Source organism: Phodopus roborovskii, unplaced genomic scaffold (assembly GCF_943737965.1).
Source record: "Phodopus roborovskii unplaced genomic scaffold, PHOROB, whole genome shotgun sequence".
Lineage (NCBI taxonomy): Eukaryota > Metazoa > Chordata > Mammalia > Rodentia > Cricetidae > Phodopus > Phodopus roborovskii.
Genome location: NW_026126514.1, coordinates 19,231,217 through 19,257,353, shown reverse-complemented (window position 1 = coordinate 19,257,353; position 26,137 = coordinate 19,231,217). Strand labels below are relative to the sequence as shown.

Sequence of the window (26,137 nt, the reverse complement as noted above, 5' to 3'; positions counted from 1 at the left end):
TCACATGGTGGCTTACAACCATCTATAATAGGATCTGATGCCCTCTTCTGGAATGCAGGTATACATGCAGAACACTCATATACAAAATATAAATACGTAAAATTTAAAAAACAAACAAATCCCAGAAAATAGGCAGTGCTTACCACCCACTCCACATCCAGACTTCCCACACCCTCCTCCAGGGTCTAGTATGGTGAACACCCAGTACTTGCTTTCCACATCCCATCAAAGCTAGCCCAAGTGCCACAGCCAGTGTCCTAGACTAGTCTGGCCACCTGCATCTTGCAGCACTGACCTTTGGCTTCCATAGGGCCCCAAATCCCAAATCTAGGCCTAGTCCCACCACTCCTCCTGAACTGTAGCGAATTCTAAGTTCCCACTAGGACCTACTATATCTGTATCCACGCACAGGGCCATTTGTGCCAACTCCATATCCCAGGCCATGCCATGTCTTCCTCCATGGTCTAGCCTGGTAAGTACCCAAGCTTTACATCCATGTTTCTTTCAAAATTTATCAGTCTTAGCCTGGGTCCAAAAAACAGTGCATCAGCCTAGTCTGGCCTTCCCTGCCTTCACAGACAGGTTGTAGATTGGACCAGTATCCTCCCTACCTATCCACCACACTACATGACTTCACCATGTCATCTTCAACCTTTCCACTCACACCTCCACATTCCCATCTTGGAACAGGAAACATCTCATTTACCAACCCAGTCCCCTCTGCCCACTGGAGTGTATTCCACCCAAGTCACTTCCAACCTGTAGACGCAACCCATACCCACACTGCATTCTCTCTTCTCCCCCAACCTGCTCCGTCCACAGCAAACTTAAAACTAACTTAAAGCAAGTCCACATGCCCAGATCTCATTGGAACAATACCAACAATGTAAGATCAAGCCAGTGTCCTCTCTCCAAAACCTACCAGTCCTGTAGAAACGCTGCCAATTAGGATTACCTAGATGACAGCAGGACACAGAATTTAAAAATCAATCATAAACTTCTTCAAAGAATCCAAGGAGTTTAAAGAAGACACAAAGGGACAGCTCAATGAAGTCAAGGAGAAGGAGCTGAAGAAGAATAAATACAAACATGAGGCTGATAGAAATGACAAAGACAATCAGGACTTGAAAACAGAATTCAATGAACAGACAGAAACACTGAAGGACTCGGGCTAAAATGAAGATGGAATTGAAAAACCCAAAAGCCCAACTAGAAACCTCACAGGAAATCCTTACAAGTGGAATAAATCAAATAAATAAATAAATAAATAAAACATCAGGTCTTGGAGATAAAGTAAAGGATCCTAGACCAAAGGAACAAGGGACATGGAAAATTTAAAAACAAAGCCAGAGGTAAAGAATACCTAGGAAATGTGGAACCATGAAAAGCACCAAACCTTCTAATTATAGGTATACATGAGAGAGAAGAAACCAAAATCAACAGCACAGACCAGATCTTCAACAAGATCACAGCAGAAAACTTCCCCCACGTAAGGAAAGTGTGGTGATTTGAACAAAAATAGCCTGCAAAGCCAGGCAGTGGTGGCATATCCCTTAATTCCAGCACTTGGGAGGCACAGACAGGTGAATCTCTATAAATTCAAGTTCAGCCTGCTCAACAGAGTGAGTTCCAGGACAGCCAGGACTATTAAACAGAGAAACACTGTCTAGGAAAACACAAACAAAAAAGAATGGCCCTGGAAGGCTCAAATATTTGAATGCTAATCACCAGGGAGTGGCATTATTTAAAGAGATTAGGAGATGTGGCCTTAGTTACATTAGTCCTGGCGTCTCTTCATGAAATAGAACAGTGACTGAGACAGAAAGGCATACCCAAACAACTACAAGAAACACAAGGAACACCAAGTAGACATAAGACCAGAAATGAAAATCCCCGAGGCATGTCATAGTTGTAACACTATGTAAACACCCATAACAAAGATGTGTGTTCAAAGCTGCAACAGAAAAGAATGTAAGGCACGTACAAAGGAAAACATATGGGAAAAACAGCTCATTTCTCAATGGGAATTTTGAAAGCCAGAACAGCCTGGAGCAAGGCATTCCAAGTGCTAAAAGACTGATGACAAACCTAGACTAATATACTCAGTTAACGTGTCCTCCATAATTGAAGGAAAAAAAAAAAACTTTCCATGACATAAACAGCATAAAAAAATTATATACAACCAATAAAACCTAAAGAAAATACAGGAAGCTTTATTTTTAACTGAAGAGAGGAGTGAACAAAGACCATGGGAAGAGATATAAAGCCATCTTACTAAAACAAAAAATACTAAAACAAAAGTCCAAACATGGTGGTGAATGCCTTTAATCCCAGCACTCAGGAGGCAAAGACAGGCAGATCTCCGTAAATTCAAAGCCAATCTGGTCTACAGAGTGAGTTTAGAACAGCAAACTACTCAGAGAAACTCATAAAAAACAAAAACAAAAAAATTAAAATTAAAATTGACAACAAAAACCTCTAGTCAATTAATCTAGAGATTAAATAACTAAGCACTGAATGGGTCAATGAACAAAAATTTTCCTAGAACTAAATAAAAATTAAAATACAACACAACAAACCTCTGGGACACACAGAAGGCAGTCCTAAGAGAGTAATTTTAGCTCTAAGTACCTACATTAAAAAATCACAAAGAGCACAAATAAGTAGCTTAATGAGGAAACTCAAAAATATGGAAAAACAAAAACAAACCAAATCCAAACCTGACTGACAGAAAGAAATAATAAAAACTAGAGCAGAAATAATTTAAACAGAAACAAACAGACAAACAAACAAACAAAAAAAATCAACAAATCCAAGAGCTGGTTCTTTGAAAAATAAACAAATTGAGAGACCAATAGATGAACTAACCAAAAGAAAGAGAGGATCTGAATTAACAGAGTCAAAAATGAATAGGGAAACAGTACAACAGACAGAAGAAATTCAGAATATTATATACTCGGTGAAAGTAGAAAACCTAAAAGAACCTAAAGTAATGAATTTCTACAGTCAGGCAGACTATCAAAATTAAACCAAGAATAACAAATAAGGAGATTGAAACAGTAACTAAAAACCTTCTAGTCCAAAAAATGTCCAGGATTAGAGGCATTCACAGAATTCTAACAGACATTCAAAGAAGATCTAGAGGCAATCCTCCCAAAACTATCCAAAAAGCAGAAACTGAATGAACACTCCAACTCCTCCTAAGAAGCCGGCACTCTACTACTCAAGCCAGGTAAAGATACAACAAAAATGAAACCTATAGACAAGTATCCCTAATGAACATATTCAAAAATATTCAATAAAATACTTACAAATGGAATACAGACATACATAAAAAAGGATTATACACCATGACCAGGTTGGTTTTATCCCTGATATGCAGGGATAGTTCAACATACACAAGTTAATAAATGTAATAAACCACTTAAATGGACTTAAAGACAAAACCACATGATAATCTTTTTTTAATTTATTTATTTTATGTATGAGTACCCTATCTGCATGTATGCCTTTATGCCAAGATCCCACTAGAGATAGTTATGAGTCACCATGTGGTTACTGGGAATTGAACTCAGGACCTCTGGAAGAATAGTCAGTGCTCTTAACCTCTGAGCCATCTCTCCAGCTCCATCAATTTCAGATCTCACGCTACAGTACAGAAGCATAATAATGAAAACAATATGGTATAGGCACCCGAAAACAGAACAAAGCTGGAGATCCAAACATGAGCACACATAAATTCAGACACTTTATATTTGACCAAAAGCCAAAAAAAAAAAAAAAAAAAGCTGAACACACCAAAAACTGGTGCTGTGGAAACTGGATATCCACATGCAAAAGCTTGAAATTAGATCCGTGTCTATCACCTTGCACAAAAGGTGAACTCCAAGTGGATCAAAGACCTAAATGTAAAACCCTAACCCTGAATCTCCCAGCAGAAAACGTGGGTGGTACTGTACATGATGCAGGTGGAGGTGAGGACGTCCAGAACAGGACTCCATTTGCCCAAGAACTAAAGCTAACCACAACTGACAGAAGATTAATATCCAGAATACACAAAGAATTCAAAAAATAAAGTAAAAAAACAACCAAAAAGCAAATGACCCACTCAAATAATGAGCCTGGGATCTGAATAGAGAGTTCTCAAATAGGAAAAGAAAGAAAGGAAGGAAGGAAGGAAGGAAGGAAGGAAGGAAGAAAAGAAAAAAAAAAAGAAAAGAAAAGAAGAAAAGGAAAGAAAAGAAAAGAAGAAAGGGAAAAAAAGAAAATGCACATCAAATCAACTTTGAGATTTCATCTTTCCCAGTGAGAGAGACAAAGATGGATGAACAACCAATAACAAATGCTGGAGACACGTGGGGACCCTCATTCTCTGCTGGTAGGGCTGCAAACAGGCGCATCATTACGAAAATGTGTGAAAAACCCTGAAGAAGCTAAAAAGAAATCTACTATGTGACTCAGCTATGCCACTCCTTGGTATATGGCCAAAGGACTCAGCATCCTGCTGCACAGATAGTTGCTCAGCCATGCTCATTGGTGTTCTAGTCACAATATGGAGGCAATCTAAATGTCCTACAACTGATGAATGGATGGGGGAATCTGGTACATACACATTACAGAATACTATTCAATGGTAATGAAAAATGAAACCATAAACTATTGCGGTAAATAAGGATCAGGATAAACAAATAGGCCGAATAGATGTTTATTCAGGGAGAAATAAAGATTCACAAATAAGAAAACATCTTTTCACTACATTTGTATTTTGAACTCCTGATCCTCCTGCCTGGACCTCACAAGTGCAGGGTTACAGGTAATGTCATTATATCAGGCTATGTTTATTATCCCCTCATGAATGGATGGGGGAATCTGGTACATAAACATTACAGAATACTATTCAATGGTAATGAAAAATGAAACCGTAAACTTTGCAGGTACATGGATGGAACTAGAAAAGATCATACTTGACTGAAGCAACTTGGGTGCAGAAAAACCAGTATTGCATGTTCTCTCTAATTGGAGGCCCCGGCTCTAAATCTTCAGATGTGAATACATAGCCAGTATTAACTACAAAAACCAGGAAAGTAAAACAGGAGAGGGGGATAGCGGGAACAAGTAATCGGGTAAGTAGAGAACGGGCCCACTCCTCACCTCCCGCACGGAAGAGAAGGTAGGGATACAGTAGAGGGGGGCTGCAGAATGCAGATGATCTGGTAGGGGGTGGGGAACTAAGGGGCTCCCTAGGGGGTAGGAGGAGTGCAAATGCAGAAGAAGGTGCGGGAAGGGGTAAAGGAGAAAGAATAGCAGGGCACCACTTATCTGACAGGGAAACACAAAGGTGGGGCCCTTAGGGAAGGGGGAAGGAGGTAAAGACAGGAAAAGGAGGGAGAGGTGAAATCATACGGATGACTGAAAAGGGCACAAGGAATTATACTTTTAACTGTTTATCTTTTAAAAACTGTGATTCACATACTTCGATGGATAAATATAATATATGAACTTTATTTGGGCTGATGACACTCCCTCAAAAAAAAAAAAAAAAAAAGACCATCTGCCAGTTGCTGGCCAGGGCTGTCAGAGACTTCCAAAACATCCAACCTATTGCTGTTACCCTTGGTTACCTCCAGAGAGGTACAAGATAAATCCTTATTGCTGAAGGCACTACGTACATCAGAAACAGGGACCAGAGGCCCCTGAGATGAAACTGACCGGAAGGTCTCCTCCCTGGCTGCTAGCTTTCACCAGAAGGTGACACACAACCAACAGTCCCACCCAGCTATGACACCCATGAACCACAACCATCGTGGCAAGATAACCTTACAGCTGCAGAAGCTGCACATATATCTTGCTGGTAACCAATAGCTGTCTCAGAGGACTTAAGTCTTGCTCAACAAGAGGGAGACCATGCTTGGCACTGGAAACCTACCTAACTAGTCAGTGCTAGTGAAATCATGCTCACTGGAAGAGAATCTACAACCACTAACTTACTAAACCAGCATAATCCCCAACGACAGTCTATAAACATTTGTCCTTGTACCCACAGAGAAGTGCAGTTCTCATCATTATCTAGGAAACTCCTCTTTGCAATGGACAGAGACCACTACAGAAAACCACAGCTAATCAAAGTGCAGAGTTGTGGAGTCAGCACTCACGGTTACAACTACAAAACACCTTCTTAACCAAGGCTCAGGGAACACTGTGCAAGAGGGGGCAGAAGGCTGTACGAGCCAGAGGAGCAGGAACTTTGCTGTGACCCTGTGTCTCCTACAACATCAGAAACTACACCCATAAATTGTCACCAACATGACCTCCCAAACATGAGCTAAACAAGAGGGCACCATTGAGCATGCCAAACTGCATCTGGAAAAGCTCAAGAGCCCGCAACCCTACACAAAGAACCACAGGCAACTGGGGAGAGCCAGGCGAGGGAGAGGTGGGCTAGGGAGAGCCGCGCGAGGGAGAGGTGGGTCTTCCCAGGGAAGAGCACAATTGGTTGTCCAGTACTAAACGGTCAGCCCTGAAAATACACACACAGGTAACAACGTATGGACTCACCGGGTTTTATCTGGGAATGTAAATGTATATGCAATTACAGCTATGCATGCAATAACAATTGATGAAAAAAGAGACCATAAATTTGAAGGAAAGTGGGGAGAGGTATGTGGGGAAACTTGAAGGGAAAAAGAGAAATGCTAGAATTAAAATATGACCTCAAAATTAAACAAAGAGCCAGGTGGTGGTGGCGCACACCTTTAACCCCAGCAATGGGGAGGCAGAGACAGGAGGATCTCTGTGAGTCCAAGGACAGCCTGGTCTATAGAGCTAGTTCCAAGAAAGCCAGGGCTGTTGCACAGATAAACCCTATCTCAAAAAACCAAAAATAAATAAATAAATAAACTAACACACAAAAAGCCAGAAAACCAAAAAAAAAAAAATTATACCATTAATGATGCATACTATTTTTTGCAGATTTACTAACATATGATTGACAAATGTAAATGATGTATGTGCAGTATATGATTGTCTTGATACATGAATACATTGTAAAATAGCACAATCAAGCTAATCAATATATCCATTAGCTTATATAACTACCTATTCTATGGCGAGAACATTTTAGATCTACTCTCTCAGTAATGACTATTCACCATAGTTGTCATGGTGCATGAAGCGTCAGTCACCCTGACTGACATCGTACCCTTCAGTAATTATCTCCCCACTTCCCCACTACAACCCCTGGCAACCACCAATCTACCCTGCTCCTGCCATGCACAGAGTCCATCTACTTTACACAAATTCTCTTCCTTTGCTAGCTTGTTCACCATAGCACACAGTCCCCATAAGGGTTATAAAAAGCTTTCTGAACTCCAACTTCTTTATGTAGTGGCCACCCAACACACAAATGGGTACAGGAGGATGGGGACAACAGCTCAGTGGTAGATCCTGGCCTGCGCAATGCCTCAAGTTCAAATCCCCTTACCACAAAAAAAAAAAAAAACCACAGCAAACAAACAGATACATAATCCCAGAAATGCATCTGACATCCCTTTTTTTAAAGCTGGTCCATTACACTCTCTATCTATACCCAGACAAACTGGTTAAAGGACACCGACAAAACCAGGGAATCCCTAAGAGAGTCTAAGTGGTGTCCGCAGGGATATGCCCACAGACAGCCCTGGGTCCCTCAGCTTACTTCTGAGCAAGCACCTGCTCTTCCTTACTTCTCTGTGATGCCGCTTCACCCCTAAGAGAGTAACTTCCTGTGCACTCAAATGCGAGATACCTCAGCTTCTCCATCTGCTGGCCTCCTCCTGCCCAACAGAGTCACCCAGTTTTCTCAATTATTCCATCATAATTACAAGACAACTGTCACGGATAGAACTGGGGAGGTGGGAATCTTATTTAAGCACATTTTACTGTTACATAATGAGACTGAAGTCCGGAGGTAATGGGATTTACTTGACCAAAGCCAAAGATTTAATGAGGGACAGAGTTAAGGGTTCAACTCCCAGAGATTTTCCCATGGCACTTCAGCTTTCTCAGATTAGCCTGCTTCCCCCCACCTCACAAATTCTGCTGTTCTAGCTGCCCTACTTTACAATATATAGCTATCACCCTGCCAAACAACAGCTATGTGCAGTCACAAAGCTCTTCTCCTTGACAGCACAAAACCGCTGGGCCCACAACTAATTTCAAGCTTTTCTCTCTGTACTCTCAACCTTCTACCCGTTTCACTACTGTCTTCTTTGGATGTAATACAATCATCACCTTTTCAGCAAACCTGCCTTTACACCACCTGTTCATTTCTCCCTTTATTGACTCCTTCTGAGCTGCTGCATGTAACACAGACCTGAGGCTTCAATTAGGCATGCCATGGTTTAAATAGCTGTATGGTGCAGTAATCCAGTGAACACAATGCTCTTTTCAATCCCAGCTCTAGCCACTCAAGCCTGAATCTGTGTGTATCATTACATACTCTGGGCTCTTGTAATTATTAGAAAGAGCAATAGAGTATGGCAGAGGCAGAGTGGGACCTGCATTAGAACATGCTATTATTAAGCATTCACACTCCTAGGCCACGCGTCTTCTTGGCAGGTGCTGTACCACTGAGCTACATCCCCCGCCCTAGACGTTGCTATGGTTTGTGCTAGAACATTGCTGTGTTCGTCTCAATCACTGTTTTCATCTTTTAACATGTGCTAAAGCAGTTTCCTTCTGACTTAAGATAACAAATGAAACTTACTTTTGCTTTAAAACAGTTCTCAAAGCATCTTTCTGTCCCATGGCGTACTGCGAAATAAAGATGTCATTTGCTGAAAAATCAAGACACAAAAATATATTTTAGATTCTGAAGAAGAAAAAAAGCCAAGATTGAGGGTTAGGGATGTAGTTCAGTGCCAGAACACTTGCTTAGTATGCATGAGGTCATAGGTTCAATCCCTGGTACTGTTTTAGAAACAAAGAAAGAAAGGAAGAGGGAGGAAGGGAAGGAGGGAAGGAAAGAGGGAGGAGGGAGGGAAGGAGGGAGGGAAGGAGGGAGAGAGGGGGAATTAATTTCAATGTGCAATTTTCAGCTCACATCTATCACTCAGCATGCAGAGGCATAAAGTTCCCTATAAGTTTGAAGCTAGCCTGGTCTACCATAGCAAGTTCTAGGCCAGCCAGGCAAAACCCTGTCTCTAAAACAAAACAATTAAAGGCTGCAGAGATGGCTCCATTGCTTAACTGCTTGTCACACAAGCATGAGGTCCTGAATCTCAACCCTAGTATACATAAAAAGGAAAACACAGCAGGTGCATCTGTGATACAGAGCTAGAGAGCAGAGAGAGAATGCTCCTTGACCAGCCCAATGAGATCAATCAGTGAACTCCACACTCAAGAAAGACCACGCCTTAACAGAATACAGGGAGAGGGTAAGTTAGACACTTGATATCAATTCTGCCCTCCTTTCTTGCACACACACATACACACATACATGATTCTATACAAGTACACATAGACCTACACATTTGAACATGTATGCATGCCACAAAAATACCCCAAAACCCCAACATTTTAAATGAATGTTTAGGGAATTTAGTAACAGATTTTATCAATTTTAATGATTTATTTTTATTTTATGTGCATTGGTGTTTTGCCTGCATCAATGACTGTGTGAGGGTGTCAGGTCCCCTGGAGTCATAGACAGCTGTGAGCTGCCATGTGGGTACTGGGAATTGAACCAGGATCCTCTGGAAAAGCAGCTAGTGCTTTCAACCACTGAGCCATCTCTCCAGCCCTGGACTTATCCCATTTTAAAAGATAAGGAACAGATTAAATGAGTAAGCAATAATGTAACAATCATGACCCTAAATATTAGAAAAGTATATGAAAATAAAAATGAGCAGAGACAAAATCAGAATTTGTTCTAACTCTAAAAGAAGAACAAAACCACTTAGAATAAAACAAATTGCTTTCAAATTTGTCAATTAGTACAATTTTGCAAAATGGCTCAGTGGGTAGGAACGCTTGCTGCACAAACGTCATGATGTGATTTCCATATATGGAGCCCACCCACAACAAAAGGAGAGAACTGACTTTTAAGGCTGCCCTTTATTTGAAAGAGAGCAAGGATGGGTATCTGAGAAGGACTGGAGGAAAGATATAATCTCAAGAGAGAAAGATGTAATCTCAAAAATAAAGGAAAAAGAAGACGACAGAAAAGTTGTCCTCTGTGACCATAGAGCATCTGTATTCACTCACAAAAACAGACAATAGGTACAGATTTAAAAAAAATTAAACAAAACTTTTCTAAGTATATTTTTAATCTACTATCAAATCAGAGATGACTCAAAGTTTAAATTCAGAATGCATAAATAAGTACACCATACATAGTTCTGCATGATGGCATGCTCCCTTAATTCCAGCACCTAGAAGGCAAAGAGGTAGGTGGATCTCTATAAATTCAAGGCCAGCCTAGTCTACATAGGTAATCCCAAGCCAGCCAGGACTACACAGTAAGACCCTATCTCAAAAAACAGAAAATAAATAAATAAATATGCCATACCAAACCTTTGCAATGAGTTCAGAATAGCAAAATAGGTTTTTCCTGTGCCAATCCTTTTAAATATTTTAGATTTTACTAGTAACCTAATCTGAAAAGAAAAACAAAATTAAAATAATAGGAGTTCAGAATATAGACAGTAGTAGATTTACTTAGCATGAAGAAGGCCCTGGATTTGATGCTTAGTACAAATATTACTAAGAAATACCCCTAAGCTATTGAAAGAATAAGCCAATTCTGGGCTGGATAGATGGGTCAGCAGTTAATGGCTGCTCTTATAGAGAACCTGGGATCAATTCCCAACACCCACATGGTGGCTCACAACTTTCTGTAACTTCAGTCCCAGGTAACCTGACCCCCTTCTCTGGCCTTTTGGGCACTACATGAGTACTGTACACAGACACACAGGCACGGAAATACCCAACATACAAAATAAATTGATGAAATTTAAAAAATAAAGTCAATTCTATCCTTACAAAGAAAATACTGACACAAACTACAACATGGATAAGCTCATGTAAGCCAGGCACCAAGGTTAAATATTATATGATGCCACTCACATGAGGTACGTGACGGGGTCAAACTCAGAGGCAGGAGTGAGTTCAGGGGCACAGAGCTCAGCTGGGGACATGAGAAAGTTCCAGAGGTGAAAGATAGTTGACAGCTGAACAGCAATATGAATGTACTTAATGTACATTTGAAGTATGCATTCAAAACTGACAAAACAAAATTATTTCAGTATATTTTAATTGAGTAGTAAAAGTCAACTGTACTAATTTACCTTTCTGTGTGCTGTTCTCTTCTGTTTTATTTAAAGGTAGCCTCGGAACTACAGCGTCTTTAGAAAAATCCTTTGGGCAGGAAAGAAAAGAGGAAAACCAAATGAGCCTTACAATTACCACGAATGAAGTAACACTGATTGCCATTTGACTACTGTGGTCTAGAAGGCAGGTCTGCACATTTTGTTATTTCATTCCCAACATAGCATGGTTCATAAGTACTCTGAAGCCACTCAAAGATTTCTTAGTGAATGAGCAATGTGATATCAGAACAGTGAATGAGAAAATGAACAAGCAAACAGAAATGACACAAGATTCTGATTCAAATCTACAGCTGAACATTTCAGTTGCTTCAGCTTAATGTGATAATCTGACTCAAGGAGGAGTCAAATGAAGGAAGATAGCACGGTCGTTTAATAGTACAACAGGATAAACCAACCATGGCTTTCATAGTCACTGAGCTCACGATTTCTTAAAAAGTTCCGCTATGTAGATCACATCTACTTTCAACAGCTTTCTGCTCTTGTATGCAATCCTAGAACTCGTAGCTAAGACTAGTGGGACTCTTGGACTCTGAAGGCACCGGATAGATTCCAGGTGGCTTTTCACCTTTCTGTCTTCTGATAAAGCAGAGGGGAGGAAACAAACCAGGCTGGGGAGATGGCTCAGGAGTTAAAGCACTTGCCTCACAAGCATGAGGACCAGAATTTGGATCCCCAGAACCTGGGGGCAGCCTGGTTATGATGTTGATGACAGGTGTTAATTCCCTAAACACCAATAAGATTATCAATACAAAAGATATATTTTAATGCCCCGCACTCTTCAAGTCTCAGTCTATAAAACATTTCTTGAGCTGGCTCAACAGAGGAAGGCACTTGCTACCAAGCCTGACCACTCAAATTTGATTATTGGGACCCACAACATAGGAGAGAATGAACTCTTGGAAGTTGTCCTCTGACCTCCACACACAAAAATGGCCTGTGCATGCCTATATAATGACACATATAATGTACACAAAATAAACATGAGAATGTGATAAAAATAAAATGGACAAATGAAAAACAAAACATTTCTCTTCTTAAGGGGTACCTAAGTAAAACATGTTGCTAACGAAATGTAACTTTAACAAAATATAACATAACCCTGAAGTTTTAATACAACTTAGAATTCTACTTACACTTTTATTAGATACAGTGGGATTTTCTGACAGAAGTTGGTGATGTTTTCTAGCAGAAGTTAAATCCAATGAACCTAAGAAACAAAGATATCAATGAGTACTATTTAGTTGTTTTTACTATGACTGACCCCAAAGCCTGTTTTGTGGTTAAACTCTAGCACTGAGCCACAGGTCCAATCTGAAGTAGTAGTGCATGCCTTTAAACTCTGCATTCAGGAGGCAGATTTCTATGAATTCAAGGCCAGCCTGGTATGCACAGTGAGTTCTAAGCCAGGCAGGACTTACAGGAAACCCTGTCTCAAAAACAAACAGATAGATATAAAAGCCTGGTTTAACAGAAGGCCTGCTATAGCATACCTCCAAAAAGCAGCAAGCATATTGCTGTTCTTGCACACACACATTCATTAATATGATCCTTAAAATATTCAGTACAATCTCACAGCTCTAAACAGATGATTTGTAAATACAGAAGCCATCAAAGACTGGAGCTACACATTTCTCCTATGCCAGATTGGGCAGCACTATCCAAAAAGAAGGTAGAACATTTGGTAACTATTAAGCAGATTATACAAGCTCACTATAGCCATCATGGGTGTGAACAAGAACAGGATGCAGAGATCACACCAAGAAGAAGCACAACAGGAAACATTTAAGTGTCCTTCACTCTACACACATTAGTAGACTGGCTATTTTCCCAGGAAACCAAGTTTCTTTTCAAACATCCGTACAAATCAGATTTGTATCTTACACCTGAGAATGTAAACACTCACTCCTCTAAATTTTGGGACTCCCACAGCCCAAACTAGATATGAAAATAAAGAGTAACGATTTACAAAAAAAAAAAAAAAACAAAAACAAAAACAAAAAAAAAACCTGGGTGGAATACTGCAACATTTGGAATCACATACCATATGACGTTCCATTTGAGCTAGTCCTCATTCCAACAGCAAGACGTTTATTTGCACACAATGCTGGAGGAACGCGGGGCAGCTCATCTTCCACCAAAGCCAAGCTACCCCTTTGGTTTGGGGAAACGACCTCTCGCAGTCTCCTCGCTGGCATTTTAACCCTTTTCCCCCTTTCCAAGCTAAACTCAAAGTTTTTCATATGGTTAGTCACAAAACAAGCCCCGTGGTTCTTGACAGAGGGACTTTCTTCTTTTGGGTTCATAGACTTGAGGACACAACACAGGGTCACCTCTTCGGAAAAGCAGCAAGGGAGGAAGTGGATTTGATAAGGAACTCCAAAAATGACTATGAAGCAGCCCTTAACTTAAAAAGAAAAAAAAAAAAAGACTAGAATGTCTTATGTACCCGTTATTCCCGCCGAGCCTGTTAATGCACCAAGGCAATAAACCTGAAGGGAACTGTTCTAACAAAGCGCTCCCGCAAACCCGGGGCTGCGCTGAAAACCCAAACAGACGTGGAGGCGGGGTTCAGGCTGGCTGCGGAGACCCAGCCGAGCAGGGGACGTTAAAATCCTGTTTGCACAACATCACCCTCGCACGAGCTTAATAGCGTTCTTCATCCGGGTCCAGACACCGTTCCGGACTCCCCGGTTTGGTCGATTTAGTCCACAGAGAGCCGGAAACACGCCGCCTCGTCCTGCAGTTTGACAACAGCTTCGGTTGTTCGCGGGTCAACACCCTCTTCCCCCCGGAGACTCAGCACGCATGCGCGCAGAGATCCAACCCGCCCACCGGAAATGGGCGCTCTGGCGCATTCTGGCGCTCTTCGGTTCGTGCCCGGGTGGAAACAAACCCCGAAACGTAAAAGACTTCAAAGAGATGTGACTTTATTTTCATTTTAAAGGCAGCATGCCGCTTTTTTCTTTTTTGGATACGATACTAGGTCTTTCTCGAGGATTGAAAAACTCTCGACCAACCCATATACAGCACTTCCGTTTATCCAGGGTTATTTACACTGTCGTAACTGTAGACCGTTAGAGACCTAGGGTTGAGTATATTAGGCTCCCTAGACACCTCGACAGATTCGGTTGCCGTGGAAAAGGAAATGAACGACACAGAGCACTGCCTAACAGATGATCACAAAAGTTAATTCTTAGGCGATTTTAGAAATCACTTGGGGTGCTGGCTTGGCAGCCTGCAGTTTCCCGGGCGTAACGAATCTGCGTCAGAGGGTCTACGCTCTGCTTGACATCATTGCCCCCACGTGTTCTCCGCTGTCCCGCGGCGCGGAGCCCTGGCTGGCCTGACCCTCGGCGTTCAGACTCTACGCGCGCCGCAGCCCCTCAGCCCGGTCCCGGTGTCGGATGCGAGAGCCCGTGGCTAAGTATGGTCGCTTTCGTCTGCCCTGAGCATCCCGGGCTCGCGGGCGGTGGGGCGGTGGGCTTCGCTCGGGGAAGGCGGCGGGCAGCCACGCCGGAGATGCCTCCGCGTGCACGCGGGGCGTGGGGCTGCGCAACCGGCGGCGCGGAGCGGCGGGAGGCCAGGCCGCCCCGGGCACCTCGTCACCCCGAGGGTGGGGACCCGAGGCCCCGGGACACCGTCTGCCCGGGACTGCAGGGCTCGGGGCTCGCCCTCGGTGACCTTGAGCTGTCAGACAGCCGCCCCTTTCCTGAAAATCTCCGGACTCCTCGGCTCCCGCCCTGTCTAAGAATACAGGGGCTCGCTCTGGTCAGAGCTTTCCCATTGCGCCTTGCTAGATAGAGGCTTTTGAAATAGATTAAGCAAAGCCAAGACAGTGTAAGATAAAAACGTAAGTAACCAATGTACGTTCCAACGAGTCTAGACTAAAAAAAAAAAAGTCTCACCTTTGAAGAACCTGTTATTTTATTGTTGCTACTTAATGAGTTTTGTATGTTACATTTTCTCTCTTATTGTCCATTAGGTATGTTGGTTCACGATTGTATAAATGTATTAGAAGACAGATTGACAATTAGGTTTAATATGTTGGTTCACAATTGTGCAAGTGTATTAAAAGACAAAGACCGTGTCAGATCTGCAAGAGACCTTAGAGATTAACTTCCATAATTTCTATATAAAATTTAGATATGAAAAAAAAAGACCTTACCCCTCTAATTTCAAAACTCTCAGCAACAGCAAAGTGACTTGAATAAATAATTTGAAATGGAATGTCAAATCTGGGGCTAAACCCAGAAGGCTTGTTCTCATCCTTTGATATTCAGGTTCCTGTCTTGGGGCCAAGCCAAGCTTTGGATCTGGAAAACAATATGAATTCTTTTTCAAGTGCTTTAAGTTCTGTAACACTGAGTTAAGAGTTGTCTGCTATTAAGGCTGGGTGTAATGGCAACCTTTGATCCTGCACTCTGGGAGGCAGAGGGAGTCCTATCTCTTGAGTTCCAGGATAGCCAAGTCGACACAGAGAGACCCTGTCTCAAAAGAAAAAAAAAATCCAAAACAAACAAAAAAGTTGCCTATTGGTCCCACAATTTATCTAACTAAACCTCCTGTACAAATAATCAGAAGGGTCTGTGGAAAAAATAAAATAATTTAGATACTTGAACTCGCCTTCCACTCTCCTTCCCCCTCTCTACCTCCCTCCGCTCCCCCTCACTGCCATCCATCCCTCTCCTCCACTCCCCTCTCACCCTCTTCCCTCCCCTCACGCCCCTCCCCCACGCCCCTCCCCCTCCTTGTATACATGTATAGATACACTTCATTACGGCATTTGGAAATTGGTTTCAGACGTCTTGAACTTTAGCCCTATTTGTTTCAGCCTGTGCCTCCTTAAGGACATTACACAAGTCTCAGAAGATTACCACACATAAGACCACATTTTGATTTTCTGAATTATCTAAAAAGTGTCATTATTGTTAGAATAGGGGCCTGCTGCCTTAATCCCTTCAAAGGCCAGATCCCAAGCTAGAAGTGATAGACATCCCATCCCACCTCTCCTCTCCCCTCCCCCTCCCCCTCTCCCTATCCCACTACATAGCCCTGACTGGAACTCAAAGAGCAAATCCCTCTCCCAAGTGCTGGGATTAAAGATGTGAGCCCCCATACCTGACAGGGCCCATTTTCTTAATAAGCCTCATTCCTGAAGGAATTGTGTTTCAGCTTTCTTTTTCATGGGCTGGCTGCTTCCCCAAAAAAAGAGACTCTTTCCTGATTGAGTATATAGTTACAGTTCAAACATTATGCTTAATTGCAGTGATTCTAACATCTCAACCTACATCAGCCATTCACTCTTCACAGCATTTTGAAAGTAAGATTTCCTTGTATGTGTGTGTGTACCGAGTGCTTGCCTAGTACCTGAGGAAGCCAGAGGAGAGTGTAGAATCCCTTGGAACTGCCAGTTGTGAGCTCTGTAGGTACTGGAAAGGAATCTGTTGCCAAAGCAACAGGCACTCTTAACCACTAAGCATCTCTTGCCCCTCCACATTTTTGAAGGCTAGTCCAGTTGTCTTCAGTTATCCCACAATGTGGATTCTCCTGATTACTCCCTCATGATCAGAGTATTTTTAGGCCAGAATGCCACTAAAGTAATGCTATGTTGTGTGCCTTAGGGTATCCCAGCAAGAAATTTTGCCTACTTTGTGTAATGGTGGTGACAGCCTGTCTTACCAATGAAAAGGGACAAGTTTCATAAATAACCTATAGAGTTATGTGAAGACCATAGGTATATCTTTTTCCCTAGCTTGTCCATTTGTGGGCATTGACTGAACCCCAATGGTTGTGAAGCACATTACCTGTTACTCAGGGATGAGAAGCAAATTGTAGTAGCCAAGGATAGCAGAAGACTCACTTGTAAATTAGATTTAAACCATATTAAGATTTAGTTGCAGAGCACATGAGGTAGGTCTGGCTTCAACATCTGCCACCCCATTGATCCCCAGGGTTGATTAGACTGATGTGGCTGGCTAGGTGGGTGTCCCCTTCCTCCCTCACTGCTCCATGTGCATCCCTCCCAAAGCTGCAAGCTTGGTCGAAGAGGACGGCCTTCCCTGAATAGAGGAGGACCAGTCTTTGGTCAAGGGTATACGAGTAGCTGCGCTCCCTTGCTAGAACCTCCAAACAAGCTCTCAAGATTTAGTTCTAGAGCTGATACAAATGTGTGTATAATATACAAAGAAATAGAATAACCATCTCCCTGTTTTTCCATTATTACTTTTCTTTTTTGTTTGTTTCTTTTCTCAAGACAGGATTTCTCTATATGGCTCTCCTGGTACTCATCTGTAGGCTAGCCTTGAAGTCAGAGATCCACCTACCTCTGCCTCCAGAGAGCTAAGAGCCCAAGTGCTTTATTCCCAAGGACTAAAGGCATGCACTACCGTACCTCCCTTGTTAACTACTTTCCAGTATTAAATTTCAGGAAATTGCAAGATGAAGAAACAAATTTCAGGGTGCTTGGTCACTCTCTTGATCTCCAAAAAATGAATTTCCTTTCTGAGATGGAAATTAAGTTAGGAAGAACAATGTATATTAGAGAAGAAATAACAAGCTGGGTATGGTGGTACATACCTATACTCTCAGCCTGGGCTACATAGAACATTCTAGGACATGTCTCAAAAAGCACAACACAATTAATTATAGACATAATAAATGTGAGGATGTAGTCAAAATCAAAAGAGCTTATCACATTGGGCTATTTGGACAGTGTTTTAGTTTATTGGCTGTGTCATAACAGGTGTTATAAAGTAATGGGGAAAATCCTGGGTTTTATAGTCCGGATGCCTCAGGTGGTCCCAGTTCTAGTTAATCTGAAAGTGAATTTAGTGTTTGAACTATTATCTTTCTTAGAGTTAGAAGAATCAGAAGAAAAGTTTAAGGTTAGCATAACATTGTTTTTTTTTAAATATGCTAATGGGCTATAAACTTCAGACTAAACTAATTTGGCTTAGTAAAAAGGTAAAGGGGCCTGCAGATGTAACTCAGTACAGAACACTTGCTAGCGTGCACCTGGCTCTGGTTTGCCTATGCCCACAAGGGGAAACCTGATTGATCCTGTCATTCAGTCTGATAATAAAAATGAGGCTTTAAAATAAATTAACTGTAGGGTGTGTGGTGCACATCTAGAACCAACAGTTGTCCTCCTGTTTGCATATACACTAAGATAAATGAAGGCAAGCTTTAAAATAGTTTCAGCCATGCAGAAGCTGAGCAGGTAAAGTTGTTTGCTGCACTAGAGAAGCAGAAGCAGGCAGGTCTCTGAATACAAGGCTATCCTGGTATACATTGAGAGACTTTGTCTCAGAAACAAAACCAGCTGGGTGTTGGTGCTGCACACCTTTAGTCCCAGCACTCGGGAGGCAGAGGCAGGCGGATTTCTGTGAGTTCTTGGCCAGCCTGGTCTACAGAGCTAGTTCCAGGACAGGTTCCAAAACAATACAGGGAAACCCTGTCTCAAAAAAACCAAAGAGAGAGAGAGAGAGAAAAGAATCCAAAAACCAAAATTAGCCAACAGAAATTCAGGTTTCCCTAAAAAGAAGAGCCTTCTGCAGTCATATAATAAATGCATTCAATTTTCAGGGAAGAAATCCATCCTCACTGAAGACATTCAAGCAAAAGGCGGGGCAGTTGATTTTCCAGAGCAGAAAGGAAACTCATGCATCAGAAAAGGTTTGCTCCTGATGGACCATAAAGTCTGCCTTTACTCTTAAGTTCTTACTTCTATGAGATTTTGTTAGCCACAAAACTAATGCTTGCTATAGTCATTCTCAGACCTAAGTGAAAGCTGTCCACTCTCTCCAGATTACTGAGGGATAACCAGAGAGTAACCCTGTCTTAGTATTTGCCTCTACAATAACAAGCTATTTGAAGTGATCTCTGGAAATCAGGATCAAATAAAGAGCAAACACTTGGAGAAGCCAGGCAGATCCTCTGGGATGGGAGCACCAGGTGCCTATGAGCAGCCTGGTAGCATGGGTGTTGGGAGCTGAACTCTGGTCACCTGGAAGAGCTGCAAATACTCTTAGTTTCAGAGCATTCCTCTAGCCTCTTTACTCTGAGATTATTACTGGCTCACATGGAGGTGTAACATTAGAGATCATGGATGCCCTTATCTAGCTTTGCACAAGAGTAACATCTTAGAAAGTTAAAGTGCAGTGTCACCTAGGATACAGATGCTAATATAGTCAAGATACAGTGCATTTCTATTTCATAGATCTCCCATGTACCAATACCCACTCCCCTTCTACCCCCTTCCTTCTGTAGCCTATTGCAACTACTACTGTGTTCTGCATTCATGTAATTGTCATTCTAAGACTGTTGCAGCCAGGCATAGTGGTGCATGCCTTTATCTCAGAACTCAGTCAGAAACAGGGAGAATCTGAGTTTGAGGCCAGACTACTGCTCTACATAGTGACTTCCCATCCAATCAGCACTATATGTTGAGACCCTGTCTCAAAAAAAGAAAGACAAGAATCTTTCATAAAGCCATACACTGTGTAATCTTTTAGAATTGATTTTTTTCTTTCCGTTGATTATTGATTACTATGTGAACATTTTTAAACCAGGTAAATTTATTCCTCCAAATTTAGTTTTTATTTAGCTACTATAGTCCTTTTAGTTAGCATCATCTTACTTCCTGCTGAGGTCTTAGTAAGACTTGCATTGTGTTTTATTAGTTTTGGGAAAATTGACATTCTTTTAGTCTATGAACATAAAACCTTTTTTTTTTTTAATTAAAAAGTTTTTGTTTTCATATAATGTACTTTTATCATTTTCCCCTCCCAAAACTACTCCAGATCCTCCTTACCTCCTTAACCCATCCATCCAATTTTATATTCCTTCTCTCCCACAAAACCAAAATAAAAACAGAGGCAAGCAAAGAAAAAAAAGCCAAAACCAAGAGAAAAAAAGGCCCACAAAAGTGTTATTAAATTTATTTATTTATTGTAACTACTACCTCTCCATTTTTTTGTTTTGTTTTTATGTTTTTCTGTATAGTTTTTAAGATCTAAATGTTATGCATGATTTGATAGGTTGACTTCTGAATCATTCTGGAAGGGAATAATGGTTAATTGGTGTTACCTTTACTTCTATTGTTCATGTGCTTGTTGCTAGTACGTAGAAACGCAGTTTGGTTTTTGTGTGTCACTAAGACCTTGCTGGGCTCCCATATTGGTTCTCGGGGTTCTTCGTAGCTTGTTTGGGAGTTTGTGTCATCTCAGATCGGGATAGGTCTGTGTCCCCGCTTTATGTCTTATGTTTCCCTTTCTAGCTCCGCTGCACTTAGTAATGTTCGCCTTGTATATCTTTGTCTACTGCCTTTTACAACAAGGTCTCAAGAAGCCCAGTCTGACCTTGAACATCTTACAAGATGCAAGCATGCAGCTGAGTGTTAGGAGTAATCCCTGCCTCCACTCCATCTCCCAAATGCTGGGATTACTCCTAACACTCAGCTGCATGCTTGCATCTTACTAACAAGTAATGTCTTCCATGGAGAATGTGGGTTGAATTCTTACCGAGTTTTTTTTAATAACCCCCAGCACTTGGGAAGCCAAGGCAGAAGGATATGGGTTTCAGGCAAGCCTTGTCTTGAGGAAAACAATATATCAAGGAAAAAAAAAAAACATCTTTGGGGAAGGAGTATAATTTATATTAATGTAGAGGTCATTGAGTCTGCTCTACAAGGTTCACTCACCTGCTTGAATTTGTAAGTTTCTGTCCTTGCCCAGAAACCAGGGTTCCTATCAGTCATCATGTATCTCCCTGGCTAAGGGGCTAACATTCCTCATTATCACTCCCTGGGTGGCCTCTCCTAGCACCACAGGAGATGGGGAGAAGGGCAGGAATGCTAACCCTGCATCTCCACCAGGCCTTATGGTAGTACCATAGAGAAGACCAAGGCAGGACCTTGGTCCTGCCAGCCTCTTATAAGGTTTTTCTGCTGACATGTAGTAGGTCTTATCCCTGCTGATGGAAATAAACCCTGTTCTCAGCCTTCTCTTGACACCACTCTAGTACCAGTGTCAGAGTAGCTCATTGCAGCCTCTGGAGGGTTGAGTCTAGGCTTCCTGTTTGACTTAAGCTCATGATGATAGGGATATGGGCCATTGGAATTTTTGTTTTCCTTTTTAATGGTGATGTTTGGACGGACGGACGGACAGACGGACGGACAGACGGATGGATGTCTTATCATTTGCTAGTATTTTGGTTATACTAGGCTTTGGGGAGAGTCTTGTTTTTTCCTGATCCCATTTGAAGGCTGCCAGCTTCTCCAGTCTATAACAGAAAGCATACAAAGAATTCATCCCCGTTTCTTAGATCCTAAGGCCCCTAGCCAGTCTGGCTCACTACCACTGTCTTCTTAGATTTCCCTTATATGTGATGCCTGACTGCCCAGCTGTGTGTAGAGAGTGGAGGATAAGAGAAAGCACATCTGCAGAGTGGTGGATGGTGTTTGTCGAAGTCTGCTGCTTTGGCTGGTCAGTGGCACACAACACCTGTGACGTTGCAGTCCTGTTCTACTTTGTATTGTTAAGGAAGGCACCCTCTGAAGTAAACAGAAATCACTTCAGAAAAAGCTGGGCTGTAACATGTAGAATGAGACCTGAATAGCAAGTTCAGAAGATCTAATGATTTCCCTTAGGCATGACTTTGTAAAAATGTCAGTAGTTATAACTAACATCTTAGGAAGGGAAAAAGGAGCGAAAATCGGTGCTGGTGTGGTACACTCATGGTCATGAGTGGAGTTATCGTGTGTTAGGTGATTTAATCAAAATGAGTCTCCTGGGGCTGAAGAGAAGGTTCAGGGGTTAAGACTACTTGTTATTCTTTGAGAGAATCCAAGTTCAGCTGGGAGCACCCACATCCTAACTCTGCTCTCTATAACTGTCCTACTTAGTTTCAACTCCATGTAAGAAGATGTAAATCCTGTAACTTTGTTTGAGAACTTTGAGTATCTTTCATGAGCCAGTGTTGACTTAATTGTAAATAAGATCTGGTAAAATCAGTTGTCAACAATTGATAGAACCTTTGTAATACATAGGTTAGTAGCACAGATTAGAGTTAAACTGACAACCAATAAGAATTTCCTTGGTTTCCCTAAATCCCTACTATGAAGGGGCTTTAGTAAGTAGTTTTTCAAGACAGTAGAACACTGTCTTACAATTGGAGATGTGACTGACACGGGGCCTGTTAGTTCCATAGCTAGCATTAAAAAACATGTTGGGGCCAGGGAGATGGCTCAGCAGTTAAGAGCACTGGCTGTTATTCCAGAGGACCCAGGTTCAATCACTAGCACCCACATGATAGCTCACAACTGTCTGTAACTCCAGTTCCAGGGGACCTGACACCCTCATACAAACATACATGCAGGCAAAAACACTAATGCATGTGAAAAAAAAAAAAACAAAATACGTTATTAGAATGTGAGATTATGGTTTATGACTATATACAGTTAGGAATTTATAAAATACAGCTATTTAACTCTTGGGTAACTTAAAAATACATTTATAAATTGACAAGTTTTTTTTTGTTTGTTTGTTTTGGTTTGGTTTTTTTAGGTGATTAATAAACATACTGAAAGAATATGGCTGCACAGATACCAGAATCTGACCAGATAAAACAGGTAAGATACTATAATTAAGAGAAAGGATCTTGGGCAGGCATGGTGGTGCACACATTTAATCCCAACACTCAGGAGACAGAGTCAAGCTGATCTCTCTGAGTTCAATGCCAGCCTGGTCTACATACTGAATTCAAGGACAACAAGGCTATGTAGAGACACTATCTCAAAGGGTAATGGGGGTGGACCAGCCTAAGCTACATGATTGTAGGTGGAATTATCATGAGTAAATATTTACTCAAAACAAAGAATATATGAGTGTAGCATTTATGCCCCCAAACCATATTTTAAAACATTAAAATATAGTTAGATGACATAAAGCATTTCCTGTTCTGCTTTTGAGGCTACAAAAGTACCTTGTTAAGTTGTTAAGTTTGGCTCTGAGCCTTTAGACTCAAGTGGTCCTCCACCTCAGCCCCTTAAGTAGGCAGGGTTTCAGCCATCACTCCACTGTAACTGGCTGTAAAACTATGTATTGGACCAACAGGTGAGCAGAAAAGTACAAGTAGAAAGTAAGACCAAATGTTGTACATTAAAGCTACTTAAAAGTTGGCAAAAGAATCTAAATGGAGGAGGAGGGAAAGCAAAGGGTATACAGGGGTAGTTTATCTGAATATCATTAAGTTTCAAAGCATCTTGGCTGTAAAGCCCGGGTATTAAAACACTTCTTATTGTAGTTTAAGGAGTTCCTGGGAACCTACAATAGACTTACAGAAAACTGCTTTTTGGACTGTGTTAAAGACTTCACAACGAGAGAGGTGAAACCTGAAGAGGTATGAAAAGTGTCGCTCACTAAAACTTCCCCAAGGTTGTCATAAACCACAGATTCCATCTAAGCATTTCATTTGCTGCTACTGACTGGGCTGCCATTTACATGCCATTGCTTAGAGGGACCAAATCAGTCATGAACCAAGATGTATGATGCCAAGGTGAACTTGATGGTCACCCTGCATCAAGGCAGACGCGTTATGGACCAAATGTGGAATGGCTGAGGTGCAGTTCCACACAAATGTTAAGTATTTCTAGTCCATTCTAGTCAAGATGGCAAGTGACAAAGAAGCTTGGCGCACAAGCTCTGGTCTGGCCCTAAGAATTTAGATGGCCTGTAGAAAAGTGAAGTGTGAATGTGGTGGCACATAATGCATAATAGACTAAAACCCGATCCTAGAGCCTTTGATCCCAGCACTCTGGAGGCAGAGACAGGCACATCTCTGAGTTCGAGGCCAGCCTGGTCTACAGAGCAAGTTCCAGGAGGGTCAGGGCTACACAGAGAAACTCTTTTGGGGGAGGAGAGGGCACACCAATCCTAATTGACATCTCAACTTTTGGTGTCTTTATTAAGATGTTTATATATCTGCTGAGAATGAAAAACTCCTTCCTGTTGACATGTCAATAAATATTCATGCCAAAAGCTAATTTGTTAGATAATTTAACTTGAAGTTTAGGAGGAATGCCAGTATGATATTCATTTTTTAAAAGAATATGTTTTAGCTATTCCTTGACAATTTCATCTATAGCAATATAAGTTACATATTAAATAACACTAAGTGGAATTTTTTTATATTATTTTAAGCAGGGAAGGGGGATAATTAAGGTTGTAAAACCCCTTCCCATAACAAAATATTTTAGAGTTCCTTTTTCAAAATGGAACAGATATACTCAGTGACCAGTCATGCTAAGTTCCCACTGCACAGGTGATCATTGGAACTGAAAAACAAACCCAACTTTCAGTCTCTGCCTCAGGAGTAACACAAGCCAGATTCTTTCCCAATCCAAAAGTTCAAGTTCCAGAAACTTGAACTCAGATCCACCACAAAAAAATAAATAAATAAATATGACAGGTTAAAACTAGGAGAAAAAATATCTTTATCATCCCCTTTCATGACTGAGATGTGTCTTTTTGCCCACAATCCTTCCTTATCACCGAAGGTTACCTTCTCTTGGTCTCCTTTGTGACTTTTTGTACTTTACCTGCATTTATGCCCATTTGCATATACTATACATGTGTAGGTTATAGTATAGGATTTGCATGTGAGGGAGAACCTAAAAGATTCATTCTCTTTGAGTTTGGGTCACCTCAGTTGATATTTAAAAGGGTTGAAAGTGGGTAAGGTTAAGCATGCTTGGAACCCTAGCATTTGGGAGGCTAAGGCAGAAGATTCTAGGATTTCAGGCTGGTCCTGACTGCATAAGACCTTGTTCAAGAGAACAGTAAAGGGTGTGAATTAAGGATATGCAAAAACAAGTTTCTCATTTTAAAAAACCTTCTACTAGCTGTACATTTATCAGTCTAATTCAGAAGGTAGGGTTGTGGGCCTTGACTTAATAGAAAATCTGGCCCAGACCTTTCATGAAAGCAGAACACACTGTTGCTTCTGATACTTATAGACTAGTAGGGATTTCATAAACTTTAACTGTAGCCAGTGGATGAAAGCATAAAGAGTTTAAAGCTATGATTATTTCAAGCCAAGGATAGCATGTGTTTTGCAGACCTACCTTAAGAAAAGTGAAGTTCCCAGTGGTGACTCTTCAGAGTACAAGAATGTTTATTTCTGTGTTGCCTTTTGGACCTTCCCCTTGTATTTCTAGGTTACCTGTTCAGAACATTGCTTACAGAAATATTTAAAAATGACACAGAGAATATCCATGAGATTTCAGGAATATCATATTCAGCAGAATGAAGCCCTGGCAGCCAAAGCAGGACTCCTGGGCCAGCCCCGGTAGAGAAGTCCCCCAGGCACAGACTTGCACTGAGAGATTGCCAACAGCTGTTGCACTGGAAATGAGGGTTAACCTGGGAGGACCCCTGAAGCCCAGCAGGAGTGGTGGTAAGCCATCTGTCATGACTGCCTGACCAGTGGGAACCACTGGAGAAACAAAAACCACTCTTCACCAGAAAGAACCAGAACAGGCCTTACTGTTGAGTGAAAGTGATAAGATACAACGTTGTTGAGGCCTTAAGATTCAGCTGCGTGATCACCTTGATTTCAAAAATAAACCACTGTTCCTTTCTTTGTGACTGTTAATTTTAAAAGCAGAACATGTGTCCAATCATGTATGAGATAGAAAAACTTTATTACTAAAAGTAAAATAAATGAAAATATCACTGAGCGGTTGTTTTTACTGTACAGACTATGGTATAGAA

General features: G+C 41.4%; 2 protein-coding genes across 5 annotated transcripts in view; one reads left to right on the top strand and one right to left on the bottom strand.

Annotated features, from left to right (window-relative positions):
• Positions 1-13,737, bottom strand: part of Kiaa0586 (KIAA0586 ortholog) — a 90,769-nt gene extending 77,032 nt beyond the window's left edge. The window contains exons 1-4 of the mRNA XM_051195953.1: positions 13,408-13,737; positions 12,500-12,573; positions 11,325-11,394; positions 8,744-8,813 (exon numbers count right to left, since the gene is read on the bottom strand). Of these exons, the coding sequence (XP_051051910.1) occupies positions 8,744-8,813; positions 11,325-11,394; positions 12,500-12,573; positions 13,408-13,669 (476 nt within the window). The 5' untranslated portion in view covers positions 13,670-13,737. The remainder of the gene's footprint in view (positions 1-8,743; positions 8,814-11,324; positions 11,395-12,499; positions 12,574-13,407) is intronic.
• Positions 13,738-14,692: 955 nt separating this feature from the next.
• On the top strand, positions 14,693-26,102 carry Timm9 (translocase of inner mitochondrial membrane 9). 4 transcript variants are annotated; one of them, XM_051195965.1, is made up of 5 exons: positions 14,700-14,790; positions 18,951-19,040; positions 22,931-22,995; positions 23,670-23,765; positions 25,582-26,102. In XM_051195965.1, exons 3-5 carry the CDS (start codon positions 22,957-22,959, stop codon positions 25,714-25,716), a joined length of 270 nt encoding a protein of 89 aa, XP_051051922.1. In that variant the 5' UTR covers positions 14,700-14,790; positions 18,951-19,040; positions 22,931-22,956; the 3' UTR covers positions 25,717-26,102. The 4 variants fall into 4 exon arrangements, with proteins under 4 accessions (XP_051051923.1, XP_051051922.1, XP_051051924.1 ...); XM_051195967.1 differs by lacking the exon at positions 14,700-14,790 and adding an exon at positions 15,152-15,216; XM_051195966.1 differs by lacking the exon at positions 18,951-19,040 and having other exon boundaries at positions 14,693-14,790.
• Positions 26,103-26,137: the final 35 nt, after the last annotated feature.